Source organism: Tympanuchus pallidicinctus, unplaced genomic scaffold (genome assembly GCF_026119805.1).
Source record: "Tympanuchus pallidicinctus isolate F22 unplaced genomic scaffold, pur_lepc_1.0 scaffold11, whole genome shotgun sequence".
In the NCBI taxonomy this organism is placed as follows: domain Eukaryota; kingdom Metazoa; phylum Chordata; class Aves; order Galliformes; family Phasianidae; genus Tympanuchus; species Tympanuchus pallidicinctus.
The window spans coordinates 14,491,336-14,508,160 of NW_026294627.1; the positions used below are offsets into that span (position 1 = coordinate 14,491,336).

The 16,825-nt window shown below is 44.7% G+C and overlaps 1 protein-coding gene across 2 annotated transcripts in view; it reads right to left on the reverse strand.

Annotated features, from left to right (window-relative positions):
* Positions 1-1,651: 1,651 nt before the first annotated feature.
* ARHGAP20 (Rho GTPase activating protein 20) overlaps positions 1,652-16,825 on the reverse strand; it is a 60,449-nt gene continuing 45,275 nt past the window's right edge. For both annotated transcript variants that reach the window (XM_052671308.1, XM_052671306.1), the window contains 7 exons: positions 16,264-16,446; positions 10,996-11,174; positions 7,968-8,129; positions 6,628-6,737; positions 5,729-5,918; positions 4,848-4,959; positions 1,652-2,792 (listed from right to left, as the gene is read on the reverse strand). In XM_052671308.1, the coding sequence (XP_052527268.1) occupies positions 1,723-2,792; positions 4,848-4,959; positions 5,729-5,918; positions 6,628-6,737; positions 7,968-8,129; positions 10,996-11,174; positions 16,264-16,446 (2,006 nt within the window). In that variant the 3' untranslated portion in view covers positions 1,652-1,722. The remainder of the gene's footprint in view (positions 2,793-4,847; positions 4,960-5,728; positions 5,919-6,627; positions 6,738-7,967; positions 8,130-10,995; positions 11,175-16,263; positions 16,447-16,825) is intronic.

The following is a 16,825-nucleotide window of genomic DNA, read 5'->3' on the forward strand; positions in this document are numbered from 1 at the left end:
ACACCCACCCCAAATCCACTGGACATCATCCACTCTGCCTGACACAGAGCTAGCAATCTTCCTAACTGATAACAGCTGGAAACGGCTTATAGCGCTGGGCAGTGTTTGCATTTTTTCAGGAGTGCTGAGCAATTGGGGAGCACAAGTAGCTTCACCAGAGCATAGTTGAACAGAATAAGATCTGAAACTCCAGGATTGGCCAGTATGAACTGGATGGGTGAGGGCTTTTGAGAACGGAAAGCTAATGAACGAACGTACGCAATTTCAGAAGCGCTGCATGCATGCACACATGGCCAGATGCGTTTTCTTTAACCTTGTCACTCCTTCCTGCCTCCGTAATCCTGCTGATGTTAAATAGGAGATAACTGCTCCTCTCCTTCCTTTCTCTCTGCCCTAATATCTATCACCTGAAGGTATCTCTGCACCTTGGCAGGAGTGTCCCATTAGCAGAAAACACTTTTTTTTTTCCAGAAGAAGAAGGAAAGGGTAGGAATTCTTGTTTGAATCGTATGAAAACTGACAAAAGTTAACAGCATGACAGCATGCACTTTGATTGATGCCACCCAAAGAGGAGGAAAAATGTTGCTGTCCTTTCCTGGGCAACATCAACAGCAGCATCACTGGGACTTTCGCTTTGGCGATAGCTTGCAGAACTAGAAATAACCACCTAAAAACATTGCAAAGAATGTAAACTGAATGGACGACATAACAAATAATATTTAATATATAGCATTGAATGCATACACATCAGTACCAGTGCTGTAACAACAAAACAGAACTCATAAAATTAGCAGCAGTTTTTGCAAGTACAAAAATACACATTTTTTCAGAACATATATAATAGCAAAATTTATCAGGATATATTATACAAACTCGAAGCATTTAGATAATGCAGTACTTTTAATATATTATACGATGTTTTAGGTGCTGCATAATAAAATTACATGTGTTCTGCTTGCAATAATACATAATGCCATTTACAGCGATGTTAAGAAACAATTCACAACTTAAACATGAACAGAACAGCCAACGAAGCACAATAAATGACTGAACACACGGAGTTGGGAGGTGTTAGTTACAAGCTTCAGCATTTACCTTTACATATTTCTGAGCTTATTTCTTCTCTTTCCCTTGCAGCATGAAAGAAATAACTGCACCTATCGAACGTACCCCAGAAACACACAGAAAACAGTACACTTATTCCTTGACATACGAAAGTCATACCTATCTGTTTCAGAACAGTAGTATAATACCACAGTTAGGGGATCTACACTGACTTTGCACGCTACGTCAAAGCACACACGACTGAGACTCACATGGGCAAGGCTCAACACACGAGTGGTCACGAGGAGTCCCAGCAGGCGCCCTGCTGCCCATGGGGCTCTGAGAGCAGGGTGCTTTCTTACTTAGAGCTTGGGACCTTGTCTGATTTTCAGGAGTTTCTGTTTGCTTGCTTTCAGCAATTGGGATTATTCTTACAACATTCTTTCGCAAAGCTTTACGTAGGAACTTAACGTAGGAACTTAACGTAGGAGCTTTACGTAGTTAATGTTTTCCTGGAAAAAGAAAACCTGTGAGTTCAGGGACTGCTCAATTGAATCTGAGCAGCCTGGATATTGAACTTAAAATGAACACACATTAACACCGAAGGCATTTTCTTTATGGTGTTTATTTTAAGTGTTAAGATTTCTCTGCAAAAAAAAAAAGCTTTGGTCAGTCTCTTCAAACTTTGGATTGCTGCAATCCTTTCCTAGACCTCCTCTTTGATCTCAGATCATGAAGTCTGTCTCTTCCTGCGACTTTCAGAGGCAATGGCTGAATGTCAGGCTTAACCAGATAGCTGTCGATTCCTTCAGTAAGTTTCAGAGGTGCCAGCCTACTGTTGGGCTCCAGCAAGCTCCCCTCAGCCAGCGCCTCTGTAGGCTGTGGAGATGGGGGCACCATACTGGGTGCAACCAAATAGTCATCAGGAGGCTCAGCAGCAGTCTCTTCATGTTTCTTTACTGGCTGAAAAGTGCTGATATCAAAAGGGGAGGAGGTTTCAGTTGGGGTAAACACAGATTGATCTGAAAATTGAGAGAAAGCACTGTCCAGGGAGCTCATTGATGACAGAGACGGAGATGTCCCTGGAGAAGAGAGGCTAGAAGAGCTAAATCCTGAGCAAATATTTAATCCTTCTGGTGTTGGAGGCAGAAGGCAATGGGACAAGTCCTTCTTTTCAACATTTTGGTTTGTGTTGTCACTTTTACCAACGTTAATCCCTATGATCAAGCTCTGATTGATAAGTTTTTGTCCTTCCACTTGCAATGACCGAAGCTGATGGAGATAGTCTTCATCTTCGTAAGAGAGGACAACGTCACAGCTGGCTTTGCGCGCTGCCTTCTTGTGACCATCTCCAGTGTGGGCAAAAGTAGGGGCGAGGAGACCGATGGCAGGCTCTGAGGAGCGCCTGTGTCTCCTTAAGGTTTTGAGGACACCTGAGGTAGTTGCGGAAGTGAAGCCCAACGCGCTGGAGAGAGAGCAGAGAGGCTCCTTCTCTGAATTTTCTTGCGATGAAAACTTATGGTGAACATCAACAGAAATTGTCAACTGTTTCGATTTGGTTTTATTTTGGATTTCATCCACCTCAGTCTGCTCTGAATCACCGTCACTCAGGGTGAAGACGGACTCCCTGCTCCTGTTATCCTGATCTCGGTTCTTGATCCAGTCACTGGAAGAGGAGTCGGCTTCATCGTTCGCCTCGTTTTCCAGGCTGTCATAGGAAGAGTCGTTCAGATGGAGGGAGGCCACATCTGCAAGGACAAACCAGGTGGTAGCATGTCAGCGACTGAACCACCCTGCTTACGTGCAGCTGCATTTATTTTTGCAAGTATCCCTTAATTTTAGGAACATTTGCCATTTATTAAAGTCTCTTAAAACAGAAATATCAGTAATTTCAGAAAAAAATACTGTCTAAAAAACCTTGAAATTCGAGGTAAGTTGCAGGTCAGCTAAGAAACACAGAGTAATGGGACAAATACGATTTCTTTGTGTTTTGGTGTTGTTTTTTGTTTTTGTTTTGTTTTGTTTTTATGTGAAGACTTCACTAGTAAAAAAATCCAGCTCTGAACAATACTTCATATGTAGAATATTAAATCAGAAAAATATTGAATGTTTCTTTTTGTTACCGAACAGTGAAAACATCATTTAACCTTACATTCTCTCTTCTATACAACTGAAGAAAACAGGACATACTTCATTCAACTAAGCCCTGCACACACGTACCCTGTTCTGTAGACATGATAATTGGAATTACATTAATCTCTTTTGCTCTAGGCTATGCTAAGCTGACTTATCTCACATTTGCAGCAGACTGAGTTCAGGTATGGGTAGTTACTATGCCCCAGTGCCTGCTGGAAAACCTCCTCAGACACATTAACCTACCATGGATCTGACAACTCACAGCACAGCATCACAGGATGGCTGAGGCCGGTAGGGAGTTCTGGGTCCACCGGCTGCCCTTGTCCAGCAGGGACACCCAGAGCAGGGAGCCCAGGGCCATGTCCAGGCAGCTTTGGAAGATCTCCAAGGAGGAGACCCCACAGCCCTTGGGCAGCCTGTGCCAGTGCTCCATCACTCCATCAGCTGGTGCTCAAAGAGAACCCCCTGTGCTTCAGTTTGTGTCCACTGCCTCTTTGTCTTGGTACTGAACAGAGCCTGGCTCAGTCCTCTTTGCACCCTCCCTTCAGTTTTCTTTGGACACTGATGGGATCCCCCTGGGCCTCCCCTTCTCCAGGCTGAGCAGTCCCAGCTCTCTCAGCCTCTCCTTACAGGAGAGATCCTCCAGACCCTGCATCATCTTGTTGTCCTTCTGTTGCACTGAGCCCATGATTCTCAGGTACTGGAAGGGCTGGAAATGGACCCAGCACTCCAGATGTGGTCTCAATGGTGCTGATTAGAGGGGAAAGATCACCTCCCTTTGCCTGTTGGTGATACTTTGCCTAATGAAGCCAAGATCATCATCAGTCTTCTTAGCAAAAAGGGCATATTGATGACCCAAGTTCATGGTTCTTTTTTTGGGTAGGAGGACAGGTCAAATTTCATCAAATTCCACTGGAGGTCGTGCATGAGGATTTTTGGATATCAACAGAATCAGACTGGCATGCCAGGACAAGTGCCATTACCACTTTCAGTGTAGGCCTGTTGTACCAAAATCTATTTTGCAGAAATGCAGCTTTGCAAATCATTTAAGGAGAGACCTGAGCCTCAATGATCTGAGAGGTAAAGTGAGAAAAAGAATGATATTCTGGAACATGCTGCATATCAGCCAATTACCCTGCTGGACATTTTCAGTCCCCGCTTCTATGACTTTTCTGTGCTAGAAGTAAAATATGTCTGTTCCATTAAACATCTGGAGAGCTCTCTTTTTTGATAATAAACAATGCTTTCAGCCCTAATATAATGGAGTGAGAACTGTATGATAACTTGTTGATGTACTGATGTACTGACTTTCTGATGTACTGAGAAGACACTGTGAAGGATGCAAATTCAATATCTGAGATGAAATCTTTTCACTGTCTCCCTGCCTCCTTCTTTCTTTCCTTCTCCCCCCACCTCCCCCTCAATTCTCCTTCCCCTTTTTTCAACACAGTGGCTCAAATGAATGGAATAGGAGCAAGGAATTCTTAGGGAAAGCTGTTTGTGGTGTGGTTTAGTTCTGTGGTAAGTTGGATCACTATCACCAATACTTTGGGAAAGGAAAAGACAACAGCAGTATATAGGAACACCACGTGAAGACGGAACAGCCTTCTTCCATGGACTATGATTGATCTTTGTCTGGTTGGCTAACAGGATCAAAACTTCATTACCTGAGCCACTTTCTCTCTTGCATGTCATCAGGATTTCTCCAAAGAGAGAGTTAATCTCCTCTCCAAAAATCTTGCAGCAATTCTCAGTGAGGAACTGCACCAGACTGGAAATCTGCAACAAAGCAACAGAGGAGAGATGTCCTGTCACATCCTGCATTATTACATTCAGGGCAAATTCATCTTACAGAGGAGGAACACAAGCAAGCTACTCATCCATGAAGTGTTTAAAATAGTCTAAATGGAGAGGCTCACCTCAGAAGACCTTGACAGACCATCCCTTGGCAGCCCAGCCCTGAGTTCTTGCCATGAGCCATCCCTGAGCTCTCTCAGATGTGCTGAGCCAGGGCCTCCAAGGTGATGAGGGAGAGACAGGGAGAGCAAAGTGACATCTCCTGAACATGACCCTGCCTTGTCTGTTATATCTTATTGCTAGAGTTGTTTTTACCAAGTGTTTCCCACATCACACCAAATTCCACCTTCTTCAGCATAAGAGTAGCTGGTAGATGGCATTCATCCCATTATCTCCTTGCCTGACACCTTCTGCAGTCCTCTCTCCCATCTACATTCCTTTGACCCTTGACTGGGGTCCACATACTGGTAGTCTTCCTGCATATATCTTTTTCATTTTTACTCTGTTTAAGGACAACTGGGGATCTTTTTGATGACAGAAGTCCTCTGCTAATGCACTGTGTATTTCTTTATGATGTCTCTCCCCTTTTCTCAGGCAGATAATAATAATGGATTTATGAATGTTTCTGGGGTGCTGATAAGAGGATGAGAACCGATCTGAAGAGGTACCACCTATTCTCACCTTTGTAACCAATGGACTGTTTGTACAGGAATATGGTTATCTGTGTTTGCTACGTTGTGGTGTCTCCTACCTTTCTTGTGAATTCACTTTCTATATCAGGAGTTGAGGAAGCAGGAGGCCAGAGCAGGCTGGGCGCAATGCAGATGGCAAGATTAAATGCATTCATCTGGTTCTCTTCAGATCGCATTTCTATACCATGTAGCACTCCAAAGATGTAACGTAGGAGAACAACATTGGCTCTAGGGAGTTGCTCTATTAACCTGAAAGCATGTACAAATGTTATTCTTCAAATTACTGACTAGAAAAAGTAAAAACCTTGAAGATAACTCTGTATTTCACCTTAGTTGCTTGACAGTTCACTGTTCACTTCACAGTTCAGTTGTCACTACCCGCCATCCAGTTGCCATAGGTATGTATGTATGTGAATATGCACCAGGTTCACTGGTGTACAAAGCTCTGTTCCCCATAACATAAACTTTGCCCCCTTTCTGCTTGGTATCATCTGCAGTGTGGAGGCTTCCCTTGTCACTGAGCTCCAGTGTTTCATTTACAATTCCATCTTCAAAACAGTCACTAACATTAGAGTTGAACGTGGGGGAAAATATGAGGAACTGATTTTTGCTCCTCTTCCCCCTCCATTTTCCCTGTGGATAACTCTGGCTTTGGTATGAGGCAGAAATCCAGGTCTTGGACAGCAAGTTTATAAATATTATAAATGTTTCCCATGAAGGCATGTTTCAATTATTTGTCAGTATCCACAAAAGGCAGAAATGTATGACAAAAGAGAGTCAGAAATTTGCCCCATATAGGCTCTTCCTTAAATACATATGTAAGTTTAAATGCTCTGTATTTTAGCATTTATTTAGATTTGTGGATTTTTTAATTGCAGGTTTTGAGTGGAATGTTTGGGATTCTGCATTCCGGGATATCATTTAACAGGAGGAGAATACAGAATATAAGTAACTCTACCTTTGGATGCTTTTTATCTTCTCTTCGTTATTTCCATGATCCATCACAGAGACCCACTTATCACAAAGCTGGGATGTCAAAATGCTGCCTGGGATGTTGCGAAGGAAATCCTTATCCAGAGAAAAGAAGAATAAAATGTGAACAGCTGTTCCAGAGGGGGGGAGGAAATAGGAAGAAGCAATGCAGATACAAGAGGATGATTCAGTGGGATAGCACTGACTGACAAGCATCTTGATCCACACAGCAACCAAAACCAGCAGAAAACCACCTCAGATAAAGAAGCACTTTGGATTATGCTAAAATGGATTTTTTTCCTGACCTGTCCTCACTCTTTCTTATCAACAGAGGTATCTGGATGCTTCATGTGCTGTTGATGAACTGAAAAAAACCCTGCAGTGGGTCCAGTTATTTTGATATTGTATATCTGCATTTACTTATCACTTGAATTCATCCATAGCCCCTGTTTGTTCCCCTCAGCTGACAACTTCTTTCAACACCACCAGACCGTAAGCACTCCCTGCCTACCTTCCTCTGGGCTCAGTCCTCTGTGGTAAAGGAGTATTTACCCTGGTCAGGGTTAGTCTTCCAGCTCCTGTCTCCTCAAATAGTGGCAGATAAACTGCTGCAGCTTGGGAAGAAACCCAAATTCCTGCTTCCTAAATCCCAAATCCCAGCTTCCCAAATCCCATCCCAAATGAAGCTATGGTTTGCACAAATAACACATTCGCTCTTAATGTGATGCTGTCCCCCAGCCTCTTTAAAATGCCCATCCTAAACCACCAGCAGCAATGCAATGGTATCTTAGCCATGAAAACCTCTCATGTGACAGTAAGAGAAATGCTTGTTTTGTTATACTTCTGTTATGCCTTTTTTTTTTTTTTTTTTTTTGTCCAAAGCAGTGTTTGCTTAAGAATAAAGACTGTTATTTCTTTTAAGCTAAAAACCACTCACAAATGGACATACTATAATAAAATGTGAAGACAGATATGCTCCTTGTAGCTGATATTTTACTGAAGGCTTGTGATGCTTTTTGCACAAACAACATTGCTTTTAACATAGAAGTTTTTAGGAGATAATCCATGACAAAATGAACTGAGATTTTTTGGGCAACACTATACACTAGCAATGGTCTGAGTAAAGAAACAAGACTGCAAATCTGCCTTTTTGGCATTTAACTGACTTTCAGGTAAGGCTAAGAGAATTATGTGAATATATCAGTCCACTCTTCTTAATTCAGCCTACCAAGGCCTCTCCACCCATGGCGAAAAACCCCACTTGTTTGTGCCTAAGATCTGCGCTGCTCTCAACTGATAAGGGAGAAAGGAACATTCTTCACGTACCTTAAACAAAGATGCTGTCACAAATATGGATTCGCACGCTAGGTCCACTTCAGCGCCTGAATCAAGCTTCTCCTTGAGCTCTTTGCAGGTTTTTGCACTCCCAGAGCGTCTGAAAATACCCTCAGTGGAAGGGCCTTCTTGGTACAAGAGAGAAAGCATGTCCTAAACAAAATTAAAAGGCAGAGAGGGTTTCTCAGAAATATGTTTTACCACTGAAATGTGGTTTTACCGCTTTGGTCACAGGCAAAAACCTGTGAGTCCTCAGAAAGCTTACACACAGGTCAGGGCTCACCTCCAGACAATTTGCACAGCAAAGCTATGGCCGGGGGTGCTGATTTTGGTAAACATCCCTTCAGAAGCACAGTGCAGCCACTGCTGAGCACTGACCTCGTGCACAATCTCCTCCAGCACCTGGGCAACTTTTAGCCAAGTCATTGACACAGATAAACATTAAACACCATGGCATGGGAGAAGGCTACTGTCTACCTAATGCAGAGCTCTGCATTTTATTCTCTGCAGGAAGATAAAAAACCCTTCCTGCTCACCAGCACTTTCAATCTCATCACTGATCAGAGATGAAGATTTCTGTTCCAACTGACACCCTGATGTCTGTAGAAAAGGAGATTTCATCTGCTTGGAAAGTGATTGTTTATATGTACTCGCAAGTCTCCACCAGATCAGAGCTGGATTTTGCCCCTTCTTGGACTTGGGAGCACAACAGCACTCTGCAAGCAGCTCAGGACTGCTGGTTAGACCAGCTGCAAGGCTGGACTCTGCTGCTGACTCCTTTGGGCTGTCTCTCTGATGTGCCCATGATCACCTCTCCAAAGATTTGCTCTGAGAAAGAGAGGTAATGGCTTCAAGTTGCACAGGAGGACTTGCAGTTGGGATGTTAGGAAAAAGTTCTTCTCAGGAAGAGTGGTGAGGCAGTGGCACAGGCTGCCCAGGGAGGTGGTGAAGGCACCGTCCCTGGAGGAGTTCCAGAAACGTGTGGATGTGGCACTGAGTGATGTGCTTAGTGGGCATGGTGGGGATGGGTTGACAGTCAGACCGGATGATTTCAGTGGTCTTTTCCAACCTTAATGATTCTGTGGTTCTACAATTCTAAGCAATGTGGGAGTTGTCACGTTTATCTCTTCTGAGAGAAAACACGTGCAGTCTCTCTATGTGAAAACACATGCTGGTCTGAGGACTGGGTTATCAAAAGGAATGAGGAGAAAAGGTACACGAGGAGAGAGCCTGACATCACAAAACCAAGTCACTCTAGCAGTAATGACTAAGCAGAGGCTTCTGGCTTCTTTCAGAGTCTGGCCCTGGCACACATTAATACAGATATCACTAATGGAAGCTGTATTTGTAATCTTTTAATCTTTACTTTCTTAATGTTTCTTTCTCACTCCTGTAGAAGTGGAAAGTGATGTGTGTGCAACAGGAGCACCTCTCCAGGCAGCAGGACTCATGTCACCATTTACATTTATTTTACAGGGATTTACAGCTCTGCTGACAAAACACCAGTCTCACTGCATAAACACCTTTAAATTATTTTTGGAATAAAACAGCCACAAGATCAAAGTTGGAAAAAATGTAGTAAATCCAACAGATTACACAAAGGGAGCTAATGGTGTAAGATAATTCAGTGAGGCAATAGCTAACAGAGAGCCATTCAGCTGTGAAAGCAAGTTTGGAGCTTTGCAGCAAAGATATCAAACACGCCTGCAGCATTCATTCCTAATATCTTCCTTTTCTTGCAGATAAATCCCACACAGTATCTCAGATGCAATTTTCCATTCTCCAGAGATGCTGCATGAAATCAAAAGCCAGTTATATTTTGTGGCATAAACACAGCGTTCTAAGATTCAAACCACAAAGTCTACCAAGCTCTGATTCTACACTAAGTAACTCTGCACTTTCTTCAGATGAAATATTCTTAATTGTTATGTTTTGCAGAAATTTCCAAAATGCAGCTTTGGCTCCCCTGTCAAAGGGAGAGAAAGAGAGAGACCAGGTCCTCACAGGGTTCATCTCTAAAGGGCTTATTTAAACTATGATAAAAATTTACACTGCCCCCTCAAAAGAAAATACCAAACCCACGCTCTCAAAAGACCTGAGAAGTCCTGGTGTGATTCACTGCTCAGGAAATGATAAAGCAGCACATCAAGCACAAGCTTTGGAGACAAACACATCTGTTACTGTAAACTGATGTAACCCCATTGATTTCACTTTGTTCCAGCTGGCAGTCAGTCTGCTGAAACAAAGGGCCCAATCCTGCACCGTTCATGGTGGGAACTGCTCCCTCCCTTTGGCAAACATTTCAATTGCTGTACCAACAACAGGGCAGTTCTAAGGACACCTTCTTGATCCAAAATCGTAGAACCATAGAATCATTAGGGTTGTAAAAGACTAATATCATTCAATCCAAACATCAGCCCATCACTGCCATACCACTAACCACGTCCCTCAGTGCCACATCTCCACATCTCTTGAACCCCTCCAGACTGCACCATCTCCCCAGGCAGCCTGTGCCACTGCCTCACCACTCCTCCTGAGAAAAAATGAGGACTCAGAGTGCTTGTCTGCCCTAGGGTGTCTCCAAGAAAGGCTCTAAAATGGTTTGAGGGCAGGTAGCATTTCTGTGCAAGTATGGGCTGCCTATGCTGGACAGCAGATATCACCTGCTAGGGGCTGGGGATTCTACAGAAACCTTAGGAGTAATTTGAAAAGTATGCATGAATACGGTGTTTATTTGCACTGCATAAGTGAGGACTTGGGAACCAGCCTTACAACATGGGCTACAGAGAAGCAACAGCCCAGAGCAGTCACATGCTTCTCAAGCTGTCTGGCATTAACCAGGCCTCACCACAGCATATGTTAAAAACCAAAGTTTTTGTTGGGAACCATAAATGAGGTTTCCTGCTGTTTTCTCTGCTTGAGTAATTGCAGCGTCCCATTTCCACAGCATCCCCGTGTTCTCATTGGCTGCACAAAGAAATTCCACTGCTGTAAGAGCCAGCCCTGTGCCTGGACTCACCAGGAGAGGCTTGGGCAGGTTGTCGTCCTCGCAGATGGCTGTTAGCAGCAGGCCAAAGAGCTTCCCAGGGGCAGCCGATGTCGAGGAGAGGGGCGCATTATCCAAGTGGGTGCCTGGACCACGCCAGAAAGCCCAATTTATGATGGATCTTTTCCTTTTAAATGACTTCTGGCTTAAGTCTGGGAAAAGAGAGAGGTGTTTATTAGAAGAAATGCATTTCAATTCTAATTCCAGTATTTGTTTTGCAGTGGTTGCTATGGTATCAAAGGAAAAAATGTCATGAACTCAACCAACATCCTGGCATCCGGCTCGGCCTAATCCACCATGTGCATACCTGTGTGTGTGACTGCAGCCCAACCACGCTCTCCGGAGGATCACCAAGAGCCACTGCATGGCCTGACCACTGCCCCAGCACCTCCGCCCGAGGACTTTGCATGTGGTTGGCCTGTGCTCAGGTCCTCATCTCCCATTCGCAGGTGTGAAACCACAGACCTTCTTTGGGAAAAGTGCATACATGAACACCACTGGACTGCCCTGGCTGACCATCTGGAGGTACCCTACTTCTCCCAGCACTGTGATGAGCTTCTGCTGTTGTGGAGGGCAGAGGGTAGAATTAATGCTTGCAGAGGTACAGACTGCAACATAATACCATAATATCAGATTTGTCTCTCCTATACTTTACTATGTGTGTTTCTTAGCCCAAACGGTGATTTTTGCTATACATCATTCCGATCTGGAAGATCATGCTCCCTTAGGGAATGGGCGGAAGGCTTTTCATTAGAGATTTACAGGATGAAAAGTTACAGTTTAACTCAAAATGTGAACATACACATGCTAAAGCCTGATGAAAAATTCCTTTCATAAAAAAATAATGAGGATATACATTTTAAGCCCAAAGCTCCATGAAATATAAGCTTGGCAGTGTCTATAGCTTTACTTGACACATCGTGTTTTGGGAGAACGTAAGCACAACTCTCAAAACAATAATTTTTCTTTAAGATGAGCAGGATATTTGCACATGACTATGGCTTGGTCCACTTGGAGCTCTGGACACACAATCACAAATACAGTTTGGTGGGTTTTTTTTCTGATAGCTTTATATATCTTAGCAAGTAAAAATGAAGGAGAGATTCTATTTTGGAGGAAAAAAGAAGTAGCAGAAATGACAGAAAAAGAGTCTTAAAATAAGGAACTTTTCTCAGCCTCTCAACTCTTGAAAGCCACGGCCCAAATGGGTGATGTGAGCAATGAGTAACTGTGATTAAATGCAGCTCTCCTGGAACAGGAGGCAAAGCTTAATTGGTGTTCTTCAGCACAGCAGGACAGAAACCAACAAGCAATGCCACGCAGCAAAATGCCACCTCACTTACAAAATCAACACAATGAGCAACAGAACTCATTTGTTTCCCATTCCTATTTCAAAAGGGGAGAAGTGTCGGTGTAAAGAGCAAACGGGAAGAGGAAGATGTAGACTTTCTCTTCTTGAACCTGTGTGTTAGAGCTACATTTGGTGTACAGCTTGCTCCCAGCCAAGACAGATGCAAGTTATTACTCTGTGGAAGACACAGCTCCCATATGGAGACACCAGAGTGCACCCCAGGGCCTGCTATGGTGGGTTATTCTAGCCCAGAATCAGAATAAAAGCAACACCACGTTGGCTGCAGACCTTGCTCGGAGCTCACAACAGCAGCCATCTGCCTAGGGATCAGCTGGGCTCATATCTTACATACAGGGAATTCAGTCTCTTCATTGGCAGCATCTCAGCCGCACTAGTGCTCATTTCCTCTTCTCACAGACTAATCAGGAACTTCCAAAGAAAACCTCAGATTAGCCTAGAAACACAGTGTCCTTCCTGACCAAATCCTTTCGAACAGCTTTCAAAGACCTCCTTTCTGTACTGAGAATAACTCACTGGAAATTTGCTCTCTCTTTTACCAGACGATTAAATAACAATTTGGATGACAGACGAGTCACCGACAGCAGTCAGTTCTTTCAAGTCATACTTTAGGCAAATTAGCATTTATGATATTTTGTAGACGCGTGCTCGTGAGCATGACTTAATGGCCATGTTCAGCAGCTAGGTGCTGGTCCTGTTACGTGTTGAAAAGCTGCAGGACGGAAACATCATGGTGTTCCCACACAGTAAATTCTCCTGTAGGTTTTTCAAGTATCCTGCCAGCACTGCTGACATAACTACAGCAGCACAGTTGGTGTCCACATGGCTTCTTATCTCACAGGACAGCCACTTGTCAGTTGTGTCCTCCTGTCACCACCCATTCGGCGTTGTGTGGTTCAGCCAAGCAGTTTCATAGAATCGTAGAATTGTGTGAGTTGAAAAGAACCCTTTAAAGGCCACCTGCATTTAACAGGAACACCTACATCTCCATCAGGTTTCCCAGAGCCCCATCCAGCCTGACCTGAACTCACCATAGATAGGGCATCCACCACCTCTCTGGGCAAACTGTGCCAATGTCTCACTATCCTTACTGTGAAAAGCTTCTTCCTTATATCCAATCTAAATCTCCCCTCTTTTAGTTTGAAATAATTTCCCTTTGTCTTATCACAACACACCTTACTAAAGTGTCTTTGTATCTTACATCCTCCTTTAGATACCAAAAGTCTGCTTTCACGTCTCCCCAGAGCCCTTCTTCTCCAGGCTAAACAGCCCCAGCTCTCTCTACCTGTCCTCGTAGCAGAAGCTTCCCTTTGGTGAGTCTTGTCCAGCAACACCAGTGCCACAGCAGGAGATGGCATCAGGATGGTATGAGGAGGCTTGGTGGCACAGAGTTGCTTGCCTCACAAATGTGGAACCCTGGCCAGGGTAATATTTGATTAGAAATCATATGATTCTGAACTTGCCAAGGGTACATGCTATGTGTGTGCTGTGGTTACAGGGAGAGTGGCTGAAGATGCTGCTCAAACTTGGATTCCAAGTTTCCGGTTTTATCATGTTTTCAGGAAAAAAAAAAAACAGAACACTGTTAGTGCTCAGGTAGCACCACCACCAGAAGAACAACCACTTGCTGAGGAGCAGGAAAGTCCTCTCCTGCCTGGGGAGAGTTTCTCTGGAGCATGGAAGGAGAGTTACACAGCAGAAGTGCATCAAATATACAAACCCTCCTCCCTGTAATTTGCCCCATACGTGGTGCTGTGCACAGTAGTCCCACACTGCTTGGCTTGCTGACCTGAAGACAAGCCCCAAAACAGATCATAGCCTTGGTTAGCACACAGACACCTTTCATCCTTTTCCAAAACAAAAACAGGTGAGAAAGAAGTGGGAAGAGCACAATGAACAGCAAGGTGATCTGGTTTGCAACAGTGAGGCCTATGGAACTCTAATAGGTTCTATCAGACAAGGATGGAAACAGGTAAGGCACAAGGACACACAGCTTTTCCTCCAGCCGTGTGGCTCTGGCCCAGCTTCAGTTTCACAGGCTGCCCAGTGCCAGCCTGGCCCCCTCCCACAGCTCACACTGTGCTGCCGACATCACATCTGTGCTGATTTGCATTCCTATTTTCTCTTGCCAGTCAATGTCAGCTGCCAAGCGGGGCCTGTAAACCTAATTACACCCCTCTGTTAGATTGCCTCATTCTTGAAATATGCTGTGAAGTAATATATGATACAAATTACTTGGGGAGGGGGGTGAAGGAGTGTGGAAAGGAAATTAATTTATATAAAAATGCAATCAATTTCCGGAATAATTTGTAACAGGTACTAATATTGCCTTGCTACATTTAATTTCTCAAAACATTACAAATGGATTCTGCTCGTACTTTTTAGGAGATCTTGACTGTTGGGGGTTGCAGAGTATAACAGAGTGCACATATATTATTTTTATTGATACAGAGTCATTAACGGGGAGGAAGGGCAGAATTCCCAACTAAGCTTAGCGTGATAGCGTGTGAAGCACAATAAAAACACACTGTGGGATGCATCCTCGTCACATGGTGTTTATAGCCTAACACCCCAGCCTGTAAAGATCTGCCCATATGTTCTACCCGTGAGCAGTGAGCAGTCACTGTATCGTTGACAACAGAGTGCAAAACAGAGAGCAGGTGCTCGTATTTTTGCAGGACCAAGGCCAAAGGCAGGAGAAAATATTACTGTCTTCATCTTACTCAGGGAATAGTGAAATAAAGAAGCTGTATTCCCTCACTTCATCTAGGTACAGTGCCACAGAATCACAGAATCATGAAGGAGCACTGAGATCTTACAGTGCAACCATCCACACCATGCCCACTAACAGTGACCTTCAGTGCCACATCTCCACACTTCTTGAACACCTCCAGGGACAGTGACTGCACCACCTCCCTGGTCAGCCTGTGCCACTGCCTCACCTGAGAAGAAATTTTTCCTAATACCCAACCTGAACCTTGTGCAACTTGAGGCCATTACTTCTCACCCTATTGATGCTACCTGGGAGAAGAGGCTGACCTGCACGTTGCCACAACCTCCTTTCAGGCAGTTGCAGAGAGCAGTAAGGTCTGCCTGGAGCCTTCTCTTCTCCAGACTGAACAATCCTAATTCCCTCAGCCACTCTCCATAAGCCTTGTGCTCCATATCCTCCACAGCGCTGCTGCCCTTCTCTGGCCTCAATGTCTTTCTTATACTGAGTGGCACAAAACTGAACACAGTTCTTGAAGTGCAGCCTCAGCAGAGCTGAGTGTAGAGGGGGTGATCCCCTCCCTGCTCCTGCTGGCTGCACTATTGCTGATACAAGCCAGGATGCCATTGGCCTTCTTGGCCACCTAGGGCCGTCTGGGCACACTGCTAGTTCATGTTCAGCTGACTGTCAACCCCAGAAATTCATGCCCAGGCTGACCCATGGGACAGGTGCCAGTAAGGGAGGTGAGCAGTCCTTGGTACCTTGTTCAGACAGAAGGTGCTGAATTTTGTGCAGAACTGAAGCCTTGGCTTCTGTACCAGACAACCTCCTTGCTTTGCTGCACAGCACAGAAAGGGGTACAGGGAGAAGCTCCTTTAGGCTTACAAAAACCTGCAGGGGGAAGATCTTGTCTTTCTTTTGCTGGTTTTAGAGCAACCTCTTGACACGCTGCTTGTCAAACTGTAACTTACAAAAACAGCACACGGGCAACAGCATTTGCTCAAACTGGGGAGAACCACACAGCAAAATTCCTGTGCAGCTGGCACTGACATCTGCCCGCTGCTCCTCACTGCACACCCTCCATCCCAGTACTCTGGCTTCCCCCAGCACTGCCAGGCCACAGGCAGGCTCTGCGTTCTGGAGGCAGCAGCAGACCACGTACCGTGCAGCGGCGGGCTCTCGGCCAGGCGACTTGGCTTCAGCACAAACTGGCACTGCAGCTCCTGGGGCAGCTGCTCTGTCAGGAAGGAGCCCTGCAGCTGCCTGGGGCAGGCACAGTGCTTCGAGCCATGGGGCATCGCATCGCGGATGTGGCTCATCTTGATCCCAAAGGGATATTCGTGTCCTGTGCAAAAAGAAATTCCTGTCATTTGGACTGGACTGTCTGGAGGCTCTCAGAGCTCCCATCTACCTCAGAAGAAAAGCAGATTCTGCATGCTGGCCACACAATTTCTCAGTTACCTGAGAACTGTCATTTTTCTGCGTGTTTACACTGGCATAAATAATACCTGGGCAGATGTGGAGTTACTGCATTCAGTGTAACTAAACAGATGTAAAGGTACCATCGGACCTATTACAGCTGCATCACATAAAAGCCCACCAGAGAACACAAGTGACTGTGCATTCAGTGTTCATTCTTTCTCCTGCTTTACATGGGATGCTGAAGATTTAGGTACTGGTTTTTCATATGGTTCTAGCAAGAAACAAGATTTTGAGAGCAGTCA